Genomic DNA, 24612 nt, shown 5'->3' with positions numbered 1-24612 from the left:
AAGCTAATAATGATGGATTGATATGATGATTTTGGGGGTGATGGAATTCTTAATCAGAATACCCTCCAGAAGATATCCCCATCTATCTAGATCAATCGGCACAATCCATATCACAGATAATAGATGTAACGTCCCTTTATATGATAAGCAAAAACTTGCTAAAATTATGATTTCCAGGACAGATAGAATGATTTGATTTTTCTAGATCTGATCCTCTGGCACTTCTCCCCCTCGGATATAGATAATTTAAATTGTTCTGATCAGCATAACGTTTGATCATCTTTTACATGAAGACTTTAAATTTCGATAGATACGAAGTCTAAACTAGTATAGCATGAACTTGTTGTATTTGATGTGGTGCACCATCTTTATTTCTTTGAGAGCATATCTACATGAATAAATAATCAATAACAAAGTCCACACGATCTTGCACATTTTTTTTTTTTTTTTTGGATTTTCTGATGTTGCCCTTTTTCCTTTGCAAACATTAACATGAATGAAAACAAACTTAAAATTAATAGTTACAACTTTGATGATGATGCACCAATCTTAGAGATGAACCACGCTGCAACTTATATCTTTGGCGTTGAAGCAGTCTCCTTTAATTACTTTCTCAAACCGATGAAATGTTTGTGATATAGAATTGCACTTTTCGACCCGTTCATAGTGAGAACACCCCCTTTGGATACTTGACTAACCTAAGGCGTTTTGGCCCAAGAAATAAATGTAAATATAAACTGGTATAGGTTCGAACAGAGTAAACTCACCTTGTGGACTTACTTTGCAATCCTTCACTAGAATATAAATCGTAGTAGGGGAGACCTCAACCGTATGTTGAGTTCCTGAACAATCATTTCTCAATATATTCTCAGTGATAGTTAGGTGACTACCGCCAACCGTTTTAAACCTTTCCGTGATTTTCTTGCCAAGATTATTTACTTTATGCACAAGTGATCCTCTCATTCCAAAAATCAATCCTCAAAATTTATCAACATTCATTAACTAAACATGTACTACTTACTTCTTACATAGAACGTTTAACATGCAAGTCCAGTAATACCAACATTTCCCAATTTCACATAGCAACTTCTCATTTTCTAGTTTTTAGATTTTTTTATGGTTTTTTCATTTTTAAATGTTTTTATATTTTCTGATGAAGCAATTTTCTCAACTATTCTACGCAACAGAAAGCAAATAAATACAATTTTTTGGTTTTTCAATTTTAAAAATGCATACCAGAAAATAAAATGATCATGCATAACAGAAAGTAATCTAAGTATCATGCAAAGATGATGCAGCATGCAAATACAAATATACAAATGATACATAATGGATGGTTACTTCAATAACTCCTTGTCGGACACAACCTCCGCCCTATCTTTCACACCTAATACATTTAATAGGAATAGGAAACGGGGTCTATCAAACGCTTTCGTAAACAAGTCAGCCCTTTGGGTGGTTGTACCTATTTGTAGGACATCTATTAGTTTCTTTTCATAACAGTCCCTAATAAAATGGTACTTGATCCCTATGTGTTTGGTCTTAGAATGATTAACAGGGTTCTTAGTAACAGCAATAGCAGCAGTATTATCAACATATATAGGAGTGTTAGAAATTTGCAAACCGTAGTCCCGAAGTTGTTGTTGAATCCAGACAACTTGAGAAGTACAACTTGCAGCTGCAATATATTCAGCTTCACACGCCGATTGTGCGACTGCCATTTGTTTCTTACACTGTCAGCTTATCAATCCGCTACCTAGAAACTGACACCCTCCCGAGGTTGATTTGAAATCTCTCTCTTACAACCCCCATAATCAGAATCACTAAATGCCGTTAGATCGAACCCATCTTTTCTAGGATACCATAAGCCCAAACTCAGAGTTCCCTTTAGATAACGCATGATCTTCTTTGCTGCTAACATATGATTCACATTCGGCTGTGCCTGATACCGAGCACATAAACAAGTCGCGAACAAGATATCTGGGCAAGACGCTGTAAGATACATTAAAGAACCAATAATAGCCCTATACAGAGTTGGATTGACTTTCGGTCCTGTATTTTTCAGTGTAATCCCGTGATTCACCGATAAAGGATTCTTGGCAATACGTTCATCTTCCATCTTGAATCGACTCAAGATGTCAGCTACATACTTTGATTGATGTAGAAAGATGCCCTTTTCAGTTTGATCAACCTGCAACCCCAAGAAGAAATTAATGGCCCCTAGTGAACTCATCTTGAATCGTTTTTGCATAAAGTTCTGAAACTCATCAACCATTTTCTAATCAGTTGACCCAAAAATTATATCGTCCACATAAACTTGTACCAACATAATTTCGTCCCCCCTTTCCTTAATAAATAGGGTCTGATCGATGACCCCTCGTCTAAAACCATTCTCTATCATATAGTTGGACAGAGTAGCATACCAAGCTCTCGGGGCTTGGTGAAGACCATAAAGCTCCTTCTCTAAGAGATACACCTTTTCTGGATGATGTGGATCAACAAAGCCCGGTAGCTGAGTCACATACATAGTTTCTTGTAGAGTACCATATAAAAACGCACTCTTAACATCCATCTGAAACACTTTAAAAACTTTTCACGAAGCAAATGCCAAAAACATCCGTATCGCCTCTAGTCTGGCAACCGGAGCATATACTTCATCATAATCAACTTCTGGAATTTGTTGATAACCTCGAACAACCAATCTTGCTTTGTTCCGGATCACGATACCCTGATCATCTGTCTTATTTTTCAATACCCACTTCAGGCCATAAGGCTTACAACCTTTAGGTGGTATTACCAATCTCCAAATACCTAAGTGATTAAACTGTTGAAGTTCTTCCTGTATTGCTGAAACCCACTCATCATACTGCAAAGCCTCTTTAACGTCTTCAGGTTCGATTTGCGATACAAAAGCACAATACGCATTCCTGAAGATTCTTCCGGTCTGATTCAATTCAGTATAAAAAGCAGTAACAACATTTGCAGAGGGTGTTGCACGCTCGTCCAAAGCAGAAGATTCACCAGTATTAGCACCTGAAACACCTGCAGGGTTAATTACATAATCATCAAAACGTTTAGGTAGAGATACTGATCGGCCAGACCGTCAAAGTCTGCCTATGTCAGTAGTGTCATCTGTATTTGTTTGTAAAGGATCCACAGTAACAGTTTGTGTGGGTTGAAGTGGTTCCTCCAACACAGTTCTATTTGTTTCATCCTCTACCAAGTTCTCGTATACTTCATCCAAATAAACTTCCACCCCCTCTGTAGTGACCCGAAATTTTCCATGTTTATATATATTAAATGAAATTGATATTTACATGATTAAGTGTTTCCAACATGTTAAGCAATCAAACTTGTAAAGACTTGATTAATTGAAATAGGTTTCATATAGACAATTGACCACCCAAGTTGACCAGCGATTCACGAATGTTAAAACTTGTAAAAACTATATGATATATATATATATATATATATATATATATATATATATATATATATATATATATATATATATATATATATATATATATATTAGTTAACATGTTATTATGATAAGTAAGTATCTCATTAGGTATTTTAACAATGAGTTATATACATAAAAATGAGACTATTGAATTAAGAAACTCGAAAACGATATATATAACGATTATCGTTATAACAACGTCTTACTAAATACATATGAATCATATTAAGATATTGATACACTATGTTTAATCATGATAAATGATAAGTAAACATGTCATTAAGTGTATTAACAATGAACTACATATGTAAAAACAAGACTACTAACTTAATGATTTCGAAACGAGACATATATGTAACGATTATCGTTGTAACGACATTTAACTGTATATATATATATATATATATATATATATATATATTAAGATATATTAATATATCATAATATCATGATAATGTAATAATTTAACATCTCATTAGATATAATAAACAATGGGTTAACAACATTTAACAAGATCGTTAACTTAAAGGTTTCAAAACAACACTTACATGTAACGACTAACGATGACTTAATGACTCAGTAAAAAAGTATATACATGTAGTGTTTTAATATGTATTCATACACTTTTCAAAGACTTCAAGACTCTTATCAAAGTACTTATACTTAACAAAAATGCTTACAATTACATCCTCGTTCATTTTCATCAATGATTCTACTCGTATGCACCCGTATTCGTACTCATAGAATACCCAGCTTCTAAATGTATTTACTATTCGTATATACACTCCAATGATCAGCTCTTAGCAGCCCTTGTGAGTCACCTAATACATGTGGGAACCATCATTTAACATCTAGCAAGAAATATCTAACAAAACAACAAACTAATGGAGCCTATATTGACTCCATACATCACGTGAATTAGCTCACCACCAACACTTTCATTTTCCAATTTTTATGCATCAAACTAATCTCTATCAAGTGTTCTTCCTTTGTTCTAAGTGTTCTTCATCATCTTCTTCAAAATCTAGCTCAATCTAGTTCATAAATCATTACATAAACCAAGTTACAAAACAACTACTCAAGAACACACCAACAACACTTTCAAGTTTGCTAGCTTACTTTCAATCTTACAAATCCATTTCAAGTGATCATCCAGCCTCAAGAATCTTTCTTATTTACAGTAAGATATCTTTCTTATACAAGGTAATACTCATATTCAAACTTTGATTCAATTTCTATAACTATAACAATCTTATTTCGAGTGGAAATCTTACTTGAACTTGTTTTCGTGTCATGATTTTGCTTCAAGAACTTTCAAACCATCCAAGGATCCTTTGAAGCTAGATCTATTTTTCTCATTTCCAGTAGGCTTATCCACAAAACTTGAGATAGTAATAATGTTCATAACATCATTCGAATCATATATATAAAACTATCTTATTCGAAGGTATAAACTTGTAATCACTAGAATATAGTTTAGTTAATTCTAAACTTGTTCGCAAACAAAAGTTAATCCTTCTAACTTGACTTTTAAAATCAAATAGACACATGTTCTATATCTATATGATATGCTAACTTAATGATTTAAAACCTGAAAACACGAAAAACACCGTAAAACCGGATATACGCCGTCGTAGTAACACCGCGGGCTGTTTTGGGTTAGTTAATTAAAAACTATGATAAACTTTGATTTAAAAGTTGTTCTTCTGGGAAAATGATTTTTCTTATGAACGTGAAACTATATCCAAAAATCATTGTTAAACTCAAAGTGAAAGTATGTTTTTCAAAATGGTCATCATGACGTCGTTCTTTCGACTGAAATGACTACCTCTTATAATATTGAATTGTAACCTGTATTTTCGATTATAAACTTATACTTTTTCTGTTTAGATTCATAAACTTAAGTTCAATATGAAACCATAGCAACTTGAATCACTCAAAACGGATTTAAAACGAAGAAGTTATGGGTAAAACAAGATTGGATAATTTTCTTGTTGTAGCTACGTGAAAATTGGTAACAAATCTATATTAATCATATCCTAGCTGACTTATATTGTATTATACATATATGCTAATATATTATGTAATCTTGGGATACCATAGACACGTATACAAATGTTTTGACATATCATATCGACCCATGTATATATATTATTTGGAACAACCATAGACACTCTATATGCAGTAATGTTTAAGTTAGCTATACAGGGTTGAGGTTGATTCCAAATATATATATACTTTGAGTTCTGATCTAGCCTGAGACGTGTATACACTGGGTCGTGGATTGATTCAAGATAATATATTTTGATTTATTTTTGTACATCTAACTGTGGACAACTAGTTGTAGGTTACTAACGAGGACAGCTGACTTAATAAACTCAAATCATTAAAACGTAATAAAAATATTGTAAATATATTTTGAACATACTTTGATATATATGTACATATTTGTTATAGTTTCGTGAATCAACCAGTGGCCAAGTCTTACTTCCCGATGAAGTAAAAATCTGTGAAAGTGGGTTATAGTCCCACTTTTAAAATCTAATATTTTTTGGGATGAGAATACATGCAGTTATATAAATGTTTTACGAAATAGACACAAGTAATTGAAACTACATTATATGGGTGAATGATCGAAGTCGAATATGTCCCTTTTGCTTGGTAGCCTAAGAATTAGTAAACCGATCTACTAATTGACGCGAATCCTAAAGATAGATCTATTGGGCCTAACGAACCCCATCCAAAGTACCGGATGCTTTAGTACTTCGAATTCGTTTTATATCATGTTCGATGGATGTCCCGGAATGATAGGGGATATTCTTATATGCATCTTGTTAATGTCGGTTACCAGGTGTTCACCATATGAATGATTTTATCTCTATGTATGGGATGTATATTGAAATATGAAATCTTGTGGTCTATTATTACGATTTAATATATATAGGTTAAACCTATAACTCACCAATATTTTTGTTGACGTTTAAAGCATGTTTATTCTCAGGTGATTATTAAGAGCTTCCGCTGTTGCATGCTAAAATATGGACAAGATTTGATGTCAACATGCTTGTATAATATTGTTTAAAACTGCATTCGAGATTTACTTTATTGTAACATATTAATATTGTAAACCAATATGTATTAGTAGTGTGGAAGTATGATATTTTTAGATTATCATTTCTTGATAATCTAGGTGGTGTCCTTTAAACCTTGTCGATAAACTAAAGGTTATGGTTTGTTTTAAAAACGAATGCAGTCTTTGAAAAACGTCTCATATAGAGGTCAAAACCTCGCAAAGAGATCAATTAATATGAAACGTTTATAATCAATATGAACGGGACATTTCAGTTGGTATCAGAGCATTGGTCTTAGAGAACCAGAAATTTGCGTTAGTGTGTCTTATCGAGTTTGTTAGGATACATTAGTGAGTCTGGACTTCGACCGTGTTTTTCTTTAAAAACGATTGCTTAACACTTTTGTTGGAAACTATATATTATTAATATGTAAATATTATGTGATATATTAACCTCTTAATGTGTTTGATATTATGTGATAGATGTCTACCACTAGTACAAATCCCATCGACTCACCTAATAATAATGAAGAGTCGAATATATATTGGGAAGATTCACAAGTTCCTAAAGAACTTGAAGAAGAGGAACCGGAAGAAGAGGAACCGAAAGAAGAGGAACCAGAAGAAGAAGAGGTTCCGGAGGAGGAAATATTAGGAACCACAAAAAATAGATAAATAAAAGAAAATCCTCAACCAACGGACCAAAGTTAAAAATGGTCAATGGTGTTTCCGCCAAGGAAGCAAAATATTGGAAAGATTACCAATTTTCCGATGAATCGGATCCCGATGAGGATTCCGATGATGTTATAGAAATTACCTCGACCTAATTTAATAAAGCAAAAGAAAATAATAAGGGAAAAGGTATAAAAATAGAGAAACCTGATTCCAACCCCGATGAACTTTATATGTATTGGCAACATCCGTATTTCCTAAATTGTAACAATAACCCGGGAACCTCTAAACCACCAGGTTTTTCTAAACCATTGTGGAAAACGACAGCTCGTATTAGGGGAGCACCATATATCCCTAGGAAATTAGCAAAACGAACCAAGTCCGAAGAAGAAGAAACGAGTGAGTCGGATTAAAGAGTTGTAATCATGTTGTGTAATATATGTAATATATTGTGCTTGTGCTTTTATGATAAATGTAAAAAAATTGTTTGTATTGTCTGTTAATTATCTTTTATGAATCTAACCCTCTTCTATTTTTACAGTATAAAAACACAAAATGGACGTTAAGGATAGACGACCAAATATTTTAGAAGACCTACCAGGGGATATGATTGATGAAATCTTATCTAGAGTCGGTCAGAATTCATCGGCACAATTAGTTATGGAAAAATTAACTTGTCAAACATTTGAATGACTTTCCAGAAATGCCTTATTTTATAAAAGGCTTTCCTTTGATAGGTGGGGTATATCACATTCGGGAGACCGTAAGTTACGCCGTGTTTTCTTTAAAGCGTTAAATGCGGGGAATCCAAATGCAATTTTACGCTACGGGTTAAGAACCTATTTTGACTCAACATATCCCAACATAGGATTTCGTGAGTTAGAAAGAGCTTCTAACATGCAACATAAAGAAGCATGTTATGCTTACGGGTTAGTGATGTTCGCTTCTCACCAAAGTGAGAAAAAGAACATCGGATTACAACTATTAAATGAAACATTCCCACAAGTGACGCACTCAGTAGTTGGGGTGGGAAACAAGGTTTTTAGATTGTTACGAGGCTGTTGTACATTACGTAACCCTCGTCCTTTTGACAACATTACAACATGTTGTCTAGCCAACGGTCATAACGGTTACTTCCCACAAAACCAAGGATGGGAAGTCGTCTTAGTAAAACCAGAATGCATGACTTGTTTCTGGACTTATGAATTGCGTGTTTTTATTGCCTTTGCTGAACGACTTGCGTATTAACTAGATTTATCTTCAAAACCGTCTTGTATCAAAGTTATTGTGTGCTATTTTTCATGTTATATGTAGTATAGCGGAATTGTAAGTTTGAAGAATATTTGAATGTGATATATTATTATAATCAGTTTTTCATATGGAATTGTAGTAGTTGAATTGTATATTAGCTACTAAGTATGAACTTAACGGGTAGGTAGTACCCGAATTTAAACTTATAAAACGCTAATATGAAGGAAAAGCTTTTATAAATGAGTTCATATTATGCTACGAAATAATATTGACTACTCTTAATATTCTGTATGATTAACTCGATTCAGTTGGCTATTTTGAAGGAAATGGCACCGACTACTCGACACACCATGAATATGAGCGAAGAGGAATTTCGTACCTTTCTTGCTGCAAACATAGCTGCAGTACAGGCTGCGCTACATACTAACAATAACTCTGAATCTAGCAATGCAGCTAACGGCGCAAGAAATCGTGTAGGATGCTCCTACAAAGAATTCACTGCCTGCAAACCTTTGGAATTTGATGGAACCGAAGGACCAATTGGATTGAAACGGTGGACCGAGAAGGTTGAATTGGTGTTTGCCATAAGTAAGTGTACTGAAGAGGACAAAGTTAAGTACGCTACGCATACCTTCACAGGTTAACGTGGTGGAACACATATCTTGAACAGGTAGGACAAAATGCTGCTTACGCACTACCGTGGTCGGCATTCAAGCAATTGATGAACGAGCAGTACCGTCCTAGAAACGAAGTCAATAAGCTCAAGGTAGAGCTTAGAGAGTTACGAACACAAGGGTTCGACATTACCACATATGAATGACGATTCATAGAGTTGTACCTATTGTGTCTGGGAGCGTTCGAAGATGAAGAAGAGAAGATCGACGCATTTGTAAAAGAGTTACCAGTAAGGATTCAAGAATGGCTCATAAACTCATAAATCAGATTAAGGGAAGAATTAAAGAGCAGGCGGCCGAAGAAGCCAACACGAAATAACTCAAGAGGAAGTGGGAGGAAAACGGTGACAAGAGTCACCAGTACAACAACAACAACAATTACAACCACAATCGCAACAACTATCCCAACAACAGCAACAATTAACGCAACAATAACCGCAATCTTAACAATAACTACAACAAACGTCCCAATAACAACAACAACTACAACAACCGTTTCAACAACAATAACAATCCCAACAACAACCTCAATAACAACAACGGCAACAAAAACCAAAAACAGCCATGTCAAAGGTGTGAAGAAAATCACCCGGGGTTTTGCACGACATTTTGCAACATGTGTAAAAGAAATGGTCATAGCGTGACAAAGTGTGAGGTCTACGGACCAAGGTTTTACAGAACTAAAGGAACAAATAGTGTTGGAACAAGTAATGCCGGAACGAATAGTGTCGGAGCAAGTAATACCAACGCTGTTTGTTATAAATGTGGAAAATCGGGCCACATTATTAGAAATTGCCCGAATCAGGGGAATACTAATGGGCAGGGCCGCGGAAAAATTTTCAATATTAATGCGGCAGAAGCACAGGAAGACCCGAAGATTGTTACAGGTACGTTTCTTATTGACGATAAATCAGCTTATGTTTTATTTGATTCGGGTGCAGATAGAAGCTATATGAGTAGAGATTTTTGTGCGAAATTAAGTTTTCCATTGACGCCTTTGGATAATAAATTTTTACTCGAATTAGCAAACGGTAAATTAATTTCAGCAGATAATATATGTCGGGATAGAGAAATTAAACTGGGTGATGAAACGTTTAAGATTGATTTAATACTAGTCGAGTAAGGGAGTTTTGATGTAATAATTGGCATGGACTGGTTGAAAAAGGTGAGAGCAGAGGTCGTTTGTTACAAAAATGCGATTCGCATTATACGTGAAAAAGAAAAACCTTTAATGGTGTATGGAGAAAAGAACAACTCGAAGTTAAATCTTATTAATAGTTTGAATGCGCAAAAACTAATAAGAAAAGGTTGTTACGTCATTCTAGCACACATCGAGGAAGTTAAACCTGAAGAAAAGAACATCAGTGATGTTCCCTGAAATGCCCTGTTCATATACATTATAAACGATTCATAATAGTTGATTACATCGCGAGGTACTTGACCTCTATATGATACATTTTACAAACATTGCATTCGTTTTTAAAAGACAAAATTTTTTTGCATCGAAAGTTGACGGCATGCATACCATTTCATAATATATCCAACTATAATTGACTTAATAATAACCTTGATAAATTCAACGACTCGAATGCAACCTCTTTTGAAATATGCCATGAATGACTCCTAGTAATATCTCTAGAATGAGCAAATGCACAGCGGAAGATTTCTTTCAAACCTGAGAATAAACATGCTTTCAAGTGTCAACCAAAAGGTTGGTGAGTTCATAAGTTTTTCGTAAACAATAAAATTCATCATTTTGATAGACCACAAGATTCAAATACAGTACACATATCTCGTGTACGAAACCATTTTCATAAATCTTAGTAACCGTACACATATCTCGTGTACAAAAATATCATACACATAACCTGTGCATAAAATCATTCTCTCGATACATAACATTCACTTTTCATTCATTGCTTAGCTTGGTAACCGACCTTAACATATAATGCGCATAAATAATATCCCCAAAATAGAACATCTCATCTGTATAATAATAAACCTCGAAGTACTAAACACCACACCCACTAGCTCTTCCGTCTAGTGAACATTCTGGGTGGGGGTGTTAAACCCGGTAGCTACCTTTAGCATTCGCGTGAATTAGGGCCATACCCAATTCTAATTCTTAGGTAACCAAGCAATAATAATCAGGGAAAAAATATTCACAACACTTAGTGGCAATTATCACGTCCAACTAATTCAATAATAATCCACAGAACTTCTGTCTGCATAATAATTCATTCGAGGAATGTTTTGCTTGTGTCTATCTCGTCAAACGTTTATAAAAGTATTTCATGTATTCATAGTTCAAAATATATTTCAAAAGCATTTAATAAAGCAGTTGTAAAAACAGCGCATGTATTCTCAGTCCCAAAAATGTAAAGAGTAAAAGGGAATCAAATGAACTCACAATATTGTATTTTGTAGTAAAAATACATATGACGACATTGAACAATGTAGGGTTGCCCTCGAATTCACGAACCTATATCATTCATATATGTATTAAAACAAATTCTTGTAATCGAATGGATTTATATATATAAATTTATTAGTTACACTATTTTTATATAAGTAATATATATTTTTAATTTGTGTATACATTTAAATGATTAATACTTATATAGTCATATTAATATATAAATCTGGTTAGTATAATATTAAAAATACCTAATTTGTTATATAAGAATATTTCTAAAAAAACAATTTAATGTAGTTAATATATACTTATAGTAATAATATTTTTAAAACTTTTATTTTCATATTCATACTACTTTTAATAATAATGATATTGTTATTACTATTAATCATATTACTTTTAGTTTTGATGATATTGTAATAAAATAGTTAGTAATTCTATTAATAATGATAATAATAATTATAATTGTAAAAATATTAATTTTACTGTTAATGACAGTTTTGATAATGATTTTGATAGTTTATATAATAATAATAATACTCATGAAAATATTAACAATCGTACTTATGTTAATAATAATACTTCTAGTATTTATAAAATGACACCAATACTAATATTTATGAAAATAATAATAATAATAATAATAATAATAATAATAATAATAATAATAATAATAATAATAATAATAATAATAATAATAAAAATTCTATTTGTGATTATAATACTTATATTAGAAATAACGATAATGATAAGCGTAATAATAGCAATATTAATAATAATAATAATCATAATAATAATAATACTTAGATATTAAAATTAACAATAATAAATATATTAATAATACTTATACGACTAATAATAATAATAATGGTTATAATACTTATAATTATGGTAATACTAATAATAATAATTATAATACCAATATTAACAATAACAATAATAATCATAACAATAATAATAATAATAATAATAATAATAATAAACATAATAATAACTAATAATAATGATGATAGAAATAAAATAAGAGTGTATACCCCTTTAAAAGCTTTTTCTAAAAAGAAATGTCCCAGATGAGACTCGAACCCGTGACCTCACATTAATCCGAAAACACCCCACACCACTCCTCTACTCCAGCTTTTCAGATTATAATCCCAGCCTAATACTATTTAACCCCATCTCTCGGCCCAAGTAGCAATTGATTTAATTACTCGGCCCAACTAGCTAGATTTCGGCCCAAGTAGAAAAGTAGGAACACGGTAGCCCAACAACCACCCCATAATGTAATCCATTTAACTATAATTGGCCCAACTAAAAATAGGGGAAATTAACGGCCCAAGTAGAAAATGTAAAGATGGCCTGTTTCATTACTTTGTGATGTTTGGCTCGATGGAATTAATAGAAACCGAATATCAATCACACCTTTATAGCTCACCTTAATATTCTCTTTACCTATCGAAATCATCACAGTCCATTATTAAAGAATTCTGTCACATGTTCGATGTTTCCTGGAAATATTACAATCATGTAACAACACCCATCACCATCCCGTATTCATCACCATCGTTATCACGTATCATGTACATCAATATATATGCAGCAGCAGCATCGTAGTATTAACCGTTTTGTTGTTCATCATCGTCAACCGTTTATCACAGTTCATCTTCTTCATCTGGGTTTTCAATTTCTCAACGAATAAGTAATAATTTCATGGTATTTTATGGCTATTTACATGGGTGGTTAGAGGAGCGTGCAACAGCTGTAACAGCAGCTTTGATTAACAAAAACATGATGGTATTTTTCGAACAGGAAATCATGAAATAAGAGTAGCGATTGCAATAGCCTGAGTAGTTTAATGGATGACAATTTTCTGTTGAAACATAAGTTGAGTTGTAGCAGTAATATAGGGATTAACAGATGTAGCAGTTGCAGAAGTACACGATCATTACCATTAAATCTTCTTCTTCTTCTTCGTTTTCTTTAATCACTGTTCATCATTGTGGGTTTGTGGTGGTGATGGTATCAAACAAAACAGAAATATAGAGGGTGTTTAGTGGTGATAGGAGGTGCAGGTGGCTGTGTCGATTAGAAGTAGAAACTATTAATAGTTGCAGGATTCGAGAGGTAGTGTTCATGGTGTCGGTTCTAGGATGGGGGTAGGTTTACAATGATAGAAACAAATAACAGTTTGATAGCACCTAATCGAAGTGATTATTCTTAACTTTGTTCTCGAACTAAAAAAGAAAATAAATGGCTAACAAGGGTGGTTATATAGGATGGTTTTGTGTAAGTGTGTGAATATGTCTATGATGGTGGTGGTTTATGGTGGTGACCGGCGGTGATGTGGTTGAGGTGGTGATGGTCGTGGTGTATGATTGATGATGATGGTGGTGGAAGGGTTAGACGAAGGTGGCGGTTAATAGTTGTTCTCAGATGATGGTTTATTTACCCATAAGTGTATCAAATATATATATATATATATATATATATATATATATATATATATATATATATATATATATATATATATATATATATATATATATATATATATATATATATATATATATATATATATATATATATATGATATTAGTCAGGATATTACATAGTAATAGAATTCATAAACTTAGTATAACAGTCGAGTTTATTTACAAATTGGGTTAGTTGTGATGTTGACAGAAAGCAAACAAGAATTCATATGTCTAGACACACACAGTAAATCTCCACTCAATATTATATATCATATTATAATAGGAAGATGTTATTATTAATAAAACGTGTGAGATTAAGTTAGTCGCCGCATTTCATGGACTGGACTTCGTGCTCCATTGATAATCAGTGGCGGATAAAAGTCTTCAGAAAAAATCCCATATATTTAAATTAACTATATTTATTTATTGTGGTCATTATGGTATAAATTTTGATTAGTAATTATTAAATAAAAATTACATTAATTATTCACTCCCAACCCCAAGTAAAATATAAAAAGTTTTAAAATTCAATAAATAGTTCCTAACTACATTTTTAATAAGCCTATAATTTATAGAACTCATTTTCAGATCACCGTTTATTTTAAAATCATATAAGTTTGAATTTAACTTGCTTAATATCGATCGACTGACAAACGAGTACTATTATCGTTTACTAATTAAATTCGAAACCATATAAATACACATTCAATATACCTTACATATATAGATTCATTTTAATAATAATATCATATATTATTTTATTTACATAATTAATTAACTCATATAATATTTTAATTTATAGTAATTAATATATATATATAATTTATTTATATATATATATATTTACACATAATGGTTCGTGAATCGTCGAGAATAGTCAATGGTTAAATGCATTCATTAAAAATAGTTCAAACATTTGAGACTCGGTTTAATAAACTTCGCTTATCGTGTCAGAATCATTTACAGATTAAGTTTAAATTTGGTCAAAAATTTCCGGGTCGTTACATTCCCGTCGCAAAAGAATTTCCCGATGTATTTCTGAAAGAATTATCGGGATTACCCCCACATCGATCCGTTGAATTTCAAATAGACCTTGTACCAGGAGCTGCACCAATAGCTCGTGCTCCATACAGACTCGCACCCAGCGAAATGAAAGAATTACAAAGTCAGTTACAGGAACTTTTAGAGCGTGGTTTCATTCGACCAAGTACATCACCATGGGGAGCTCCTGTTCTGTTTGTCAAGAAGAAAGATGGTAGATTCAGGTTGTGCCTCGACTACCGAGAGTTGAACAAACTTACCATCAAGAACCGTTACCCATTACCGAGAATCGACGACTTATTTGATCAACTACAAGGCTCGTCGGTTTATTCGAAGATCGATTTACATTCTGGATATCATCAAATGCGGGTGAAGGAGGATTATATTCCGAAGACTGCTTTTAGGACGCGTTATATTCATTGCGAGTTTATGGTTATGACGTTTGGATTGACTAACGCACCAGCTGTGTTCATGGACCTCATGAACCGAGTGTGTGGGCCATATCTTGACAAGTTTGTCATTATTTTCATCGATGACATACTTATTTACTCGAAGAATGATCAAGAGCACGAAGGACATTTGAGAAAAATGCTAGAGTTGCTGAGAAAAGAAAAATTGTACGCTAAGTTTTCAAAGTGTGCATTTTGGTTGGAAGAAGTTCAATTCCTCGGTCATATAGTGAACAAGGAAGGTATTCAGGTGGATCCAGCAAAGATTGAAACCGTTGAAAAGTGGGAAACCCCGAAAACTCCGAAACACATACGTCAATTTTTAGGGCTGGCTGGTTATTACAGGAGATTCATCCAAGATTTTTCCAAAATAGCAAAACCCTTGACTGCATTAACGCATAAAGGGAAGAAATTTGAATGGAAGGATGAACAAGAGAAAGCGTTTCAATTGTTGAAGAAAAAGTTAACTACGGCACCTATATTGTCATTAACTGAAGGGAATGATGATTTTGTGATATATTGTGACGCCTTAAAGCAAGGTCTCGGTTGTGTATTAATGCAACGAACGAAGGTAATTACATATGCGTCTAGACAATTGAATATTCACGAGCAAAATTATACGACGCATGATTTGGAATTAGATGCGGTTGTTTTTGCATTAAAGACTTGGAGGCACTACTTATATGGGGTCAAAAGTATTATATATACCGACCACAAAAGTCTTCAACACATATTTAATCAAAAACAACTAAAAATGAGGCAACGCAGGTGGATTGAATTGTTGAATGATTACGACTTTGAGATTCGTTACCACCCGGGGAAGGCAAATGTGGTAGCCGACGCCTTGAGCAGAAAGGACAGAGAACCCATTCGAGTAAAAACTATGAATATAATGATTCACACTAACCTTACTACTCAAATAAAGGAGGCACAACAAGGAGTTTTAAAAGAGGGAAATTTAAAGGATGAAATACCCAAAGGATCGGAGAAGCATCTTAATATTCGGGAAGACAGAACCTGGTATAGGGCTGAAAGAATTTGGGTACCAAAATTTGGAGATATGAGAGAAATGGTACATAGAGAAGCTCATAAAACCAGATACTCAATACATCCTGGAGCGGGGAAGATGTACAAGGATCTCAAGAAACATTTTTGGTGGCCGGGTATGAAAGCCGATGTTGCTAAATATGTAGGAGAATGTTTGACGTGTTCTAAGGTCAAAGCTGAGCATCAGAAACCATCAGGTCTACTTCAGCAACCCAAAATCTCGGAATGGAAATGGGAAAACATTACCATGGATTTTATCACTAAATTGCCAAGGACTGCAAGTGGTTTTGATACTATTTAGGTAATAGTTGATCGTCTCACCAAATCAGCACACTTCCTACCAATAAGAGAAGATGACAAGATGGAGAAGTTAGCACGACTGTATTTGAAGGAAGTCATCTCCAGACATGGAATACTAATCTCTATTATCTCTGATAGGAATGGCAGATTTATTTCAAGATTCTGGCAGACATTACAGCAAGCACTAGGAACTCGTCTAAACATGAGTACTGTCTATCATCCACAAACTGATGGGCAGAGTGAAAGGACGATACAAACGCTTGAAGACATGCTACGAGCATGTGTTATTGATTTTGAAAACAGTTGGGATCGACACCTACCATTAGCAGAATTTTCCTACAACAACAGCTACCATTCAAGCATTGAGATGGCGCCGTTTGAAGCACTTTATGGTAGAAAGTGCAGGTCTCCGATTTGTTGGAGTGAAGTGGGGGATAGACAGATTACGGGTCCGGAGATAATACAAGAAACTACCGAGAAGATCATCCAAATTCAACAATGGTTGAAAATTGCCCAAAGTCGACAAAAGAGCTACGCTGACATAAACAGAAAAGATATAGAATTTGAAATTGGAGAGATGGTCATGCTTAAAGTTGCACCTTGGAAAGGCATTGTTCGATTTGATAAACGAGGGAAATTAAATTCAAGGTATATTTGTAACGACCAGGATTTTTTCGACTACTTGATTATACTATTTACATGATTTAATAATTCAGACTTGATAAGCAATGAATTTTAATAAGTCTTGAACCTCCGAAAAGAGTTTTACACAAGCTTTTGGTCACCCTTTTATTCCGACGATTCACGAACGTCATAACTTGATTTAATTATTTAATTGTTTAATTATTGTGTATATATATATGGATTTATATATATTTAACTTGAAAATATGATAATTAAATATCTCATTAACTATATTAACAAAGTATTATATATATTTTCATACTACTAATTTAAAGAGTTTTCAAACAATATATATATTACTATTTAAACGACGTAATTAACTTATGTTAAAATGTATTTGCATATAATGTATTACGAGTGTAAATACATCCTTACAAGTATTGAATACACTTTATAATATACCAATACATATAAAGGATAGCTATACTCATATTTCCGTTCAATTTCCTCAAAGAATTCTACTCGCATTCATACGGTATTTTTACTCGTATTATACACAGCTTCTAGAAGTATTTACTATTGGTATATACCAATAGAAATCTGAAATTATTTGTGTAATATGTCATCCATGACCTAATCAATTTAATATGTCATGCATGACTTAATACAATTTAACTTATCTTAGATATTTTCAATAAAATCCAAAATTATAAGCTTATAAATAAGGACCATTTTAACTCATTTTTACTCCACATTTTCTTAAACTAAAAACACACACTTGAATGCTCTCATATCATACTTTAATCTCAGCAACTTTCCTCTTCATAATCAAGGTAAAATACTTCTCAAAATCCTTGTTCAATTCCTTGTATAGTTGCTATCTTATTATACTTATAAAACTTGTAAAAACTAAAACTTGTTTTGGTGAACACCAAGCTTGTTTGAAAAACTAATCTAATATTTCTAACTTAACTCTAATAACACTTATTTATATGTATTATGATGTTATATTAAGTTAATATAAGAACTTATAACTTGTACATATGAAGAACACCTTGAAACTTAACATATATCCTTTAATCTCCATTCGGTAAAAAGCGGGCTGTTTTGGGTTGGGAATTAAAAACCTATCTTAGACTTTGAGTTCGAGGCTAAGACTTTGGAAATATGTTAATATATTTAAATAAGACTTCCAGTATTTTTTTATTGATTTTAGACAAAGTGGAAGTATTTTATCAAAAATCATATATTGGGTGGATGCCGGGATTTTTCCAAATCTGTCCACCGACACAAAAAGAGGGTAAAGCTCTAAAAATTACTACTTGGGATGAACTTTTCGAATTGGTTTTGTGAAATTTACTTCTTATTGAATCTATATCAATTTGATTCACTTTAAACGGAGTTGTAATGAATATTTGGCGAGCAAAACAAAATTTGCTAAAATTAACGTTGTATGGACGAAATTTATATTATAAAAACTATATTAACCATATCCTTGTTAACTTTTCCTATATCCTATATATATTTAGACATTTTATCAGTAGTATAACAAAATATTATAATCTTGGTTAATTCTGTGATTGTATGTATGTATAATAATATTCTTGGTACGTCCTAACACAATAAGTATACAATACGTTTTGATAAATCCTAAGACAATACATACATAATACGTCTTAGTTAATTCTAAGACAATACGTATACAATACGCCTCTGGGTTGATACCAAGACAATACGTCGTGGGGTAATTCTAAGATTTTATATATATATATATATATATATATATATATATATATATATATATATATATATATATATATATATATATATATACCGATTATTGGACTGTTGGACTTTTCGGACTATTTTGGACTACTAACAAAGGACTACTAATATAAAAATGTTAAAAATTAATTCTATGAACTTGTTTTATTTTATTCACGTGTCGTATTATTATCTGAATCATTATTATTGTTATAGGTTCGTGAATCCAAGGACGACAGCCATATTTTTAATAAGCTGAAAACTTATTATTAATATACTTTTACTACCGTGAGTATATAGTCCCATTTTTAAACTCTAAAAATATTTTGGGATGAGAATACATGCATTTTATGTTTTACGCCATGGACACAAGTACTTAAAATATATTCTACGTTGAGTTGTACCATCTTGCATATCTTCCCTAATAGCTTGGTAACTAATATTTATATGTTGTAAAAACATGTAAGCGCGAATCCTATTGATAGATCTGTCGGGTTTGACAACCCCAACCGGGCTAGTCGCTCTAGTATCATAAACGGTTGCATAGTTCTTCATTTTTACTACACTTGGTACAGTGTAGGGAGATTTCATAATAAAGGGAATATGCCACATTAATGGTTAAGTATGGTTACCGAAGCACTCAATAACTTATAGAATACTTTTATACACTTGCGAGTGTACATATATTTATAACTATGAAATCTTGTGTTCTATATTTATATCGATGATAAACCTATATATCTCACAAACCTTTGTGTTGACTGTTTACGCATGTTTATTCTCAGGTCCTTAAGAAAGTCTTCCGCTGTTGCATTATCTGAGCAAGCTGTGCATGGAGTCTCATACTTTTATTTAAATAAAGTGTTGCATTCAATGAAACCTTTGTCATGTATTATATTCGACTGTTACGTCACGTGTGTAGTATTTGGTAACCGATGTATTTTGGGGATTATTTCTTAAATAATCGCTCACTTGTTTAAAACATTCATTATGTATAATAATGATGTGATTTTTATGAAACGAATGCAATATTTTCTAAAACGTATCATATAGAGGTCAAATACCTCGCTATGGGACCAATGAGAACGTATTGCGTTTATAGTAATATGGACGGGTCGTTTCAGTTGGTATCAGAGCGGTGGTCTTAGCGAACCAGGTCTTGTATTAGTGTGTCTAACTGATAGTTGTTAGGATGCATTAGTGAGTCTGGACTTCGGCCAGGTCTACATGTCAAAAGTTTTGCTTATCATTTCTTGTCTGAAATTACCTGTTTATCATCTTAAGTCTTGACGTGTTTTACTGCAATTATTACATAGATAGTGTATAGACAAAATTCATATCTTAGTATATCTGCTAAATCATATCTTAGCGTATCTATTACTGTAAACTTTGCCTAACATATTCCGTAAATTCCTCCGTAATCTATGAAATCTTTTGCTCTATATATATAGATATTCTATGTAATTAGAATACCATCCGATAGCCGAAAATTATTTCATATCAAAAAATCCTTTATTCAATCGTACGAAAAGGAACTCTCCACTAGTTCAAGTCCCTCGAATTCCGATATGGAATTTCACTCGAGCTTCAAAAGCAGTGTGACCGGAATGGATCAACCAATTAGCCATCATCTATTTTGGATGAATTGGGGATGAGTTCGTAGTCTACTTAATCATTGGAGATAAGAAGAAGGTGTTCACTTCCATCCACCACATTGCCCTCTTGGTGAAAAACATGAGGCACTTACCGGCGAACCCGTTCGTAACACCATTTTCTCTCTCCTGTCTAGGATATGCCGTAACGAGTATAATATTACTAATATTATTGAGGCTATCTGACCTTTACTCCGTATCTTGCATAGTGAATTATTTAGTTAAAAAAAAATTACCGTCATGAAAAGCAAAACTTCATTAGCAAGTGCATCCTACATCATTTCATTCCCTTTATAAAGCTCTTGACCTCTCTTTTTATTCAAGAAACTTTAAACATCTTCTTTCACAATACAAAATAAAACAAATTCTCATCATCCATACTCACATCAAACCACTACCAGCACCAGCAGCAGCATTACCAACAACATCACAAGCCTCAACATCGCAAGCCGCATTAGGAGCATCAACATCATACGCACTGCAGGCACTGAGGGATACCAATAATAATGAGTGATGAAGTATTAATTCATTATTTCATTTACGTTGAAAAAATATTCCGCAGCGATTATGTAATCTCTAAAGTTTTAGGGATTATTGATTTCTAGTTTCAACCGTAAACCAAATGATATTAATATAATATTAACTCATTAAATCCATATTACATCTGAAGAAAATATACATACATATATTTTCATAAAGACTGTAATAAAAATTCTTTTGTACAAAATATTACTTGTGAAATTTTATTTTAACGGGTAGGTAATACCCTAGAAATACTTAAGTTCACATTAATATGTTACACTGTACATTTTCAATGATGTTTCGACAATCGTTAATTATACTCTCTCCTTTCATAGCAATATACATCATTTCACAAAATTCAAGACAACCATTTTCCATACCAATTCAATTACATATTCTGATTTTGACAGATCAAAATCCAAGTCAAGATTTAAGAAGTGCCATCAATCTTAAATTCCTACATCCTTCAAAATCATACTTTAAATTCAAACTATACTAGAACATCACTTTCATTCACAGAACTCATAAAGATATTCGTATCATTCAAGATTCACAACGAACTCATTATACGGATATTGATGATGACAACCTGCGTCTAAACTCTTCAAAATTCTTGAAAACATCTCAACTAAGGAACAATCGAGAGAATGAACCAATCACACGATACATACGAAGAATATATGCATATAGATATGCATTCGGAGGATACTTGAACCTAAGCAAAGGTTCAAAACGTATCCGTGTCAGATCCTTTAGCATTATTATTACCCAAAATAACTTTACAATCCCTTTTCAAAATAGCGAATTTTATCACAGCTCCAAAAAGACAACTTTGACTTTTCATCCAGAGTAGCCTTATTATAACCTTGATATATACGTTGTCTTTTCACCATCGTTACTGGGGAACCTTTTATATTCCACCACATTAGTAGTAAGCTTACCAGCAACTTTATTGCTCTTTGACTTAAATCTCTCTGAAAGATCACTATAAAACCTTGTCATGTACCCATCTACATCTTGTAACAATAATTGTCATACCAAACCCCAGGAAGCATCAATAATTATTCTTGAATCTCACATCATTTCTGCATATACATATAACGTTATTTCCTGGAATTATAATTCTGAAATCCGGAATAGCACTTCAACCTACGAATCAGTACTATGAAGTTTTGAAAAAGCTGAATGAAGCAGCAGAAACTGTAGACAACCGTAACAGTCAAAAGTTGATGATAAAGAATATTGTGTTAGCAAAGCACAGAAAAATAGAAGGTTTGGAACTGGAAAACGGATTGAGCAAACCCTGAAGGAGGCTGTGGACAAATCATAAGGACGAAATCTACCTTCAAAGAATCCAAATGATTCGGTGTCTGCTAAAATCCTTAGCAAATACCTTGCTCCTTACTCTAAAACCCTTGCGGACAATATTCTTCATCATCCTCTTATCTTAAATATTCTAAGATATCATCGTATCTTCCATTATAAATATCCGTCATATTTCTGAAGATATTTTCATAACCATTCTTATCTAAAATCATTTATTCCTTCGCGTTATCTGTATCACATCATAAAGAAAACTGTTTTAGTTTCTAAATATCTGAAACCTCTGAGTGTAAAGTATGAATGTTTTTGAAGTAATGTTGGGAACTGAAGCATGAGTTAGTATAATATAATGACACTTGATCAACATGATTATATTACAGTAAGTCATGCTGAGTTTCTAAATGGAATGTGATGATTCATAGATCATAACGTCATCATGTGCCATTTTACACTACTCTTGCATTCTATTTAACCTCTAAAAAATATCAAGAAAATATTTTCTTGATGATTCGGTCTTTTTCGGATATTTTGGTAATTTGAAAAATTAAATCGTGCTACTACCTTTTCTTTCTACTTTGTATATTATGATAATTCGAAACTTCATACCTACGAATTCTGGACCATTACTTGCGAAAAGAAAACAAAAGCATGAAGCTCCGAAATAGAAAGGGGGTATAAATCGCAATAAACAGAAAAGACCATTAACCGTAGATGTCAATGATTATGGAAAACAGGAGCAGGGACTCCAAAAAATAAGGAAATATATAAGGCCCGACGACAATACATAAATTACAAACCGTGTATATCAATATCTATTGCAACGAAAAGACACGGGAGAACTAAAAACACTATAAAATCAAGAGTATAGTAGAAGTGAACAGATTCTTCTGGCGGCAGATGAAAAAGAAGAATGATGGATATAAAAGTTAGGAGTATATCAAGGATTAGAACCGGATGGAGCATATTGACGAATGTTTTATAAGTATGAATTAAGGAAGAAAGTATAGAAAATGAGAGATGTGGAAATAAGGAAACGAAGGGGGTGTTAATTTATAGCGATATATCAGACATAGCAATCGAGGCAGATTACACACCTAATCGAAGAAAATTCTAATTTCCTTAATTACCGAAGAATCAAATCTTATTAAGATTACAAAGATTTTCTTTAATCCGAAAATCAACCGTGATGACGTCAAAAGTTAAGACGAATCTTTACTTTCCTCATTTCACTATTTTGCGATAGCTTCACTCATACACTTCACATAATCGAATTGTTTTATCCATATTACTCATTGATGATAAAACTCTAAATTTTCAACTCGTATTCTTCATGAAAACATACGTATTGTCAGCCATGACGATCTCGATCAAAGTTCGGGACAAAATTTCTTTAACGGGTAGGTACTGTAATGACCCGGATTTTTCCGACTACTTGATTATACTATTTACATGATTTAATAATTCTGACTTGATAAGTAATGAATTTTAATAAGTCTTGAACCTCCGAAAAGAGTTTTACACAAGCTTTTGGTCACCCTTTTATTCCGACGATTCTCGAACGTCATAACTTGATTTAATTTTTTAATTGTTTAATTATTGTGTATATATATGGATTTATATATATTTAACTTGAAAATATGATAATTAAATATCTCATTAAGTATATTAACAAAGTATTATATATATATTTTCATACTACTAATTTAAAGAGTTTTCAAACAATATATATATTACTATTTAAACGACGTAATTAACTTATGTTAAAATGTATTTACATATAATGTATTACGAGTGTAAATACATCCTTAAAAGTATTGAATACACTTTATAATATACCAATACATATAAAGGATAGCTATACTCGTATTTTCGT

The 24612-nt window shown here is 32.6% G+C and overlaps 1 protein-coding gene across 1 annotated transcript; it reads right to left on the bottom strand.

Moving 5' to 3' along the window:
• Positions 1–1756: 1756 nt before the first annotated feature.
• Positions 1757–2275, bottom strand: LOC139892199 (uncharacterized mitochondrial protein AtMg00810-like). Its single transcript, XM_071875245.1, has one exon. The coding sequence runs from the start codon at positions 2273–2275 to the stop codon at positions 1757–1759; it is 519 nt and encodes a 172-aa protein (XP_071731346.1).
• Positions 2276–24612: the final 22337 nt, after the last annotated feature.

Source organism: Rutidosis leptorrhynchoides, chromosome 1 (genome assembly GCF_046630445.1).
Source record: "Rutidosis leptorrhynchoides isolate AG116_Rl617_1_P2 chromosome 1, CSIRO_AGI_Rlap_v1, whole genome shotgun sequence".
Lineage (NCBI taxonomy): Eukaryota > Viridiplantae > Streptophyta > Magnoliopsida > Asterales > Asteraceae > Rutidosis > Rutidosis leptorrhynchoides.
The sequence above is the reverse complement of the archived record's forward strand: the minus strand, read 5'-3'. Positions and strand labels throughout refer to the sequence as shown.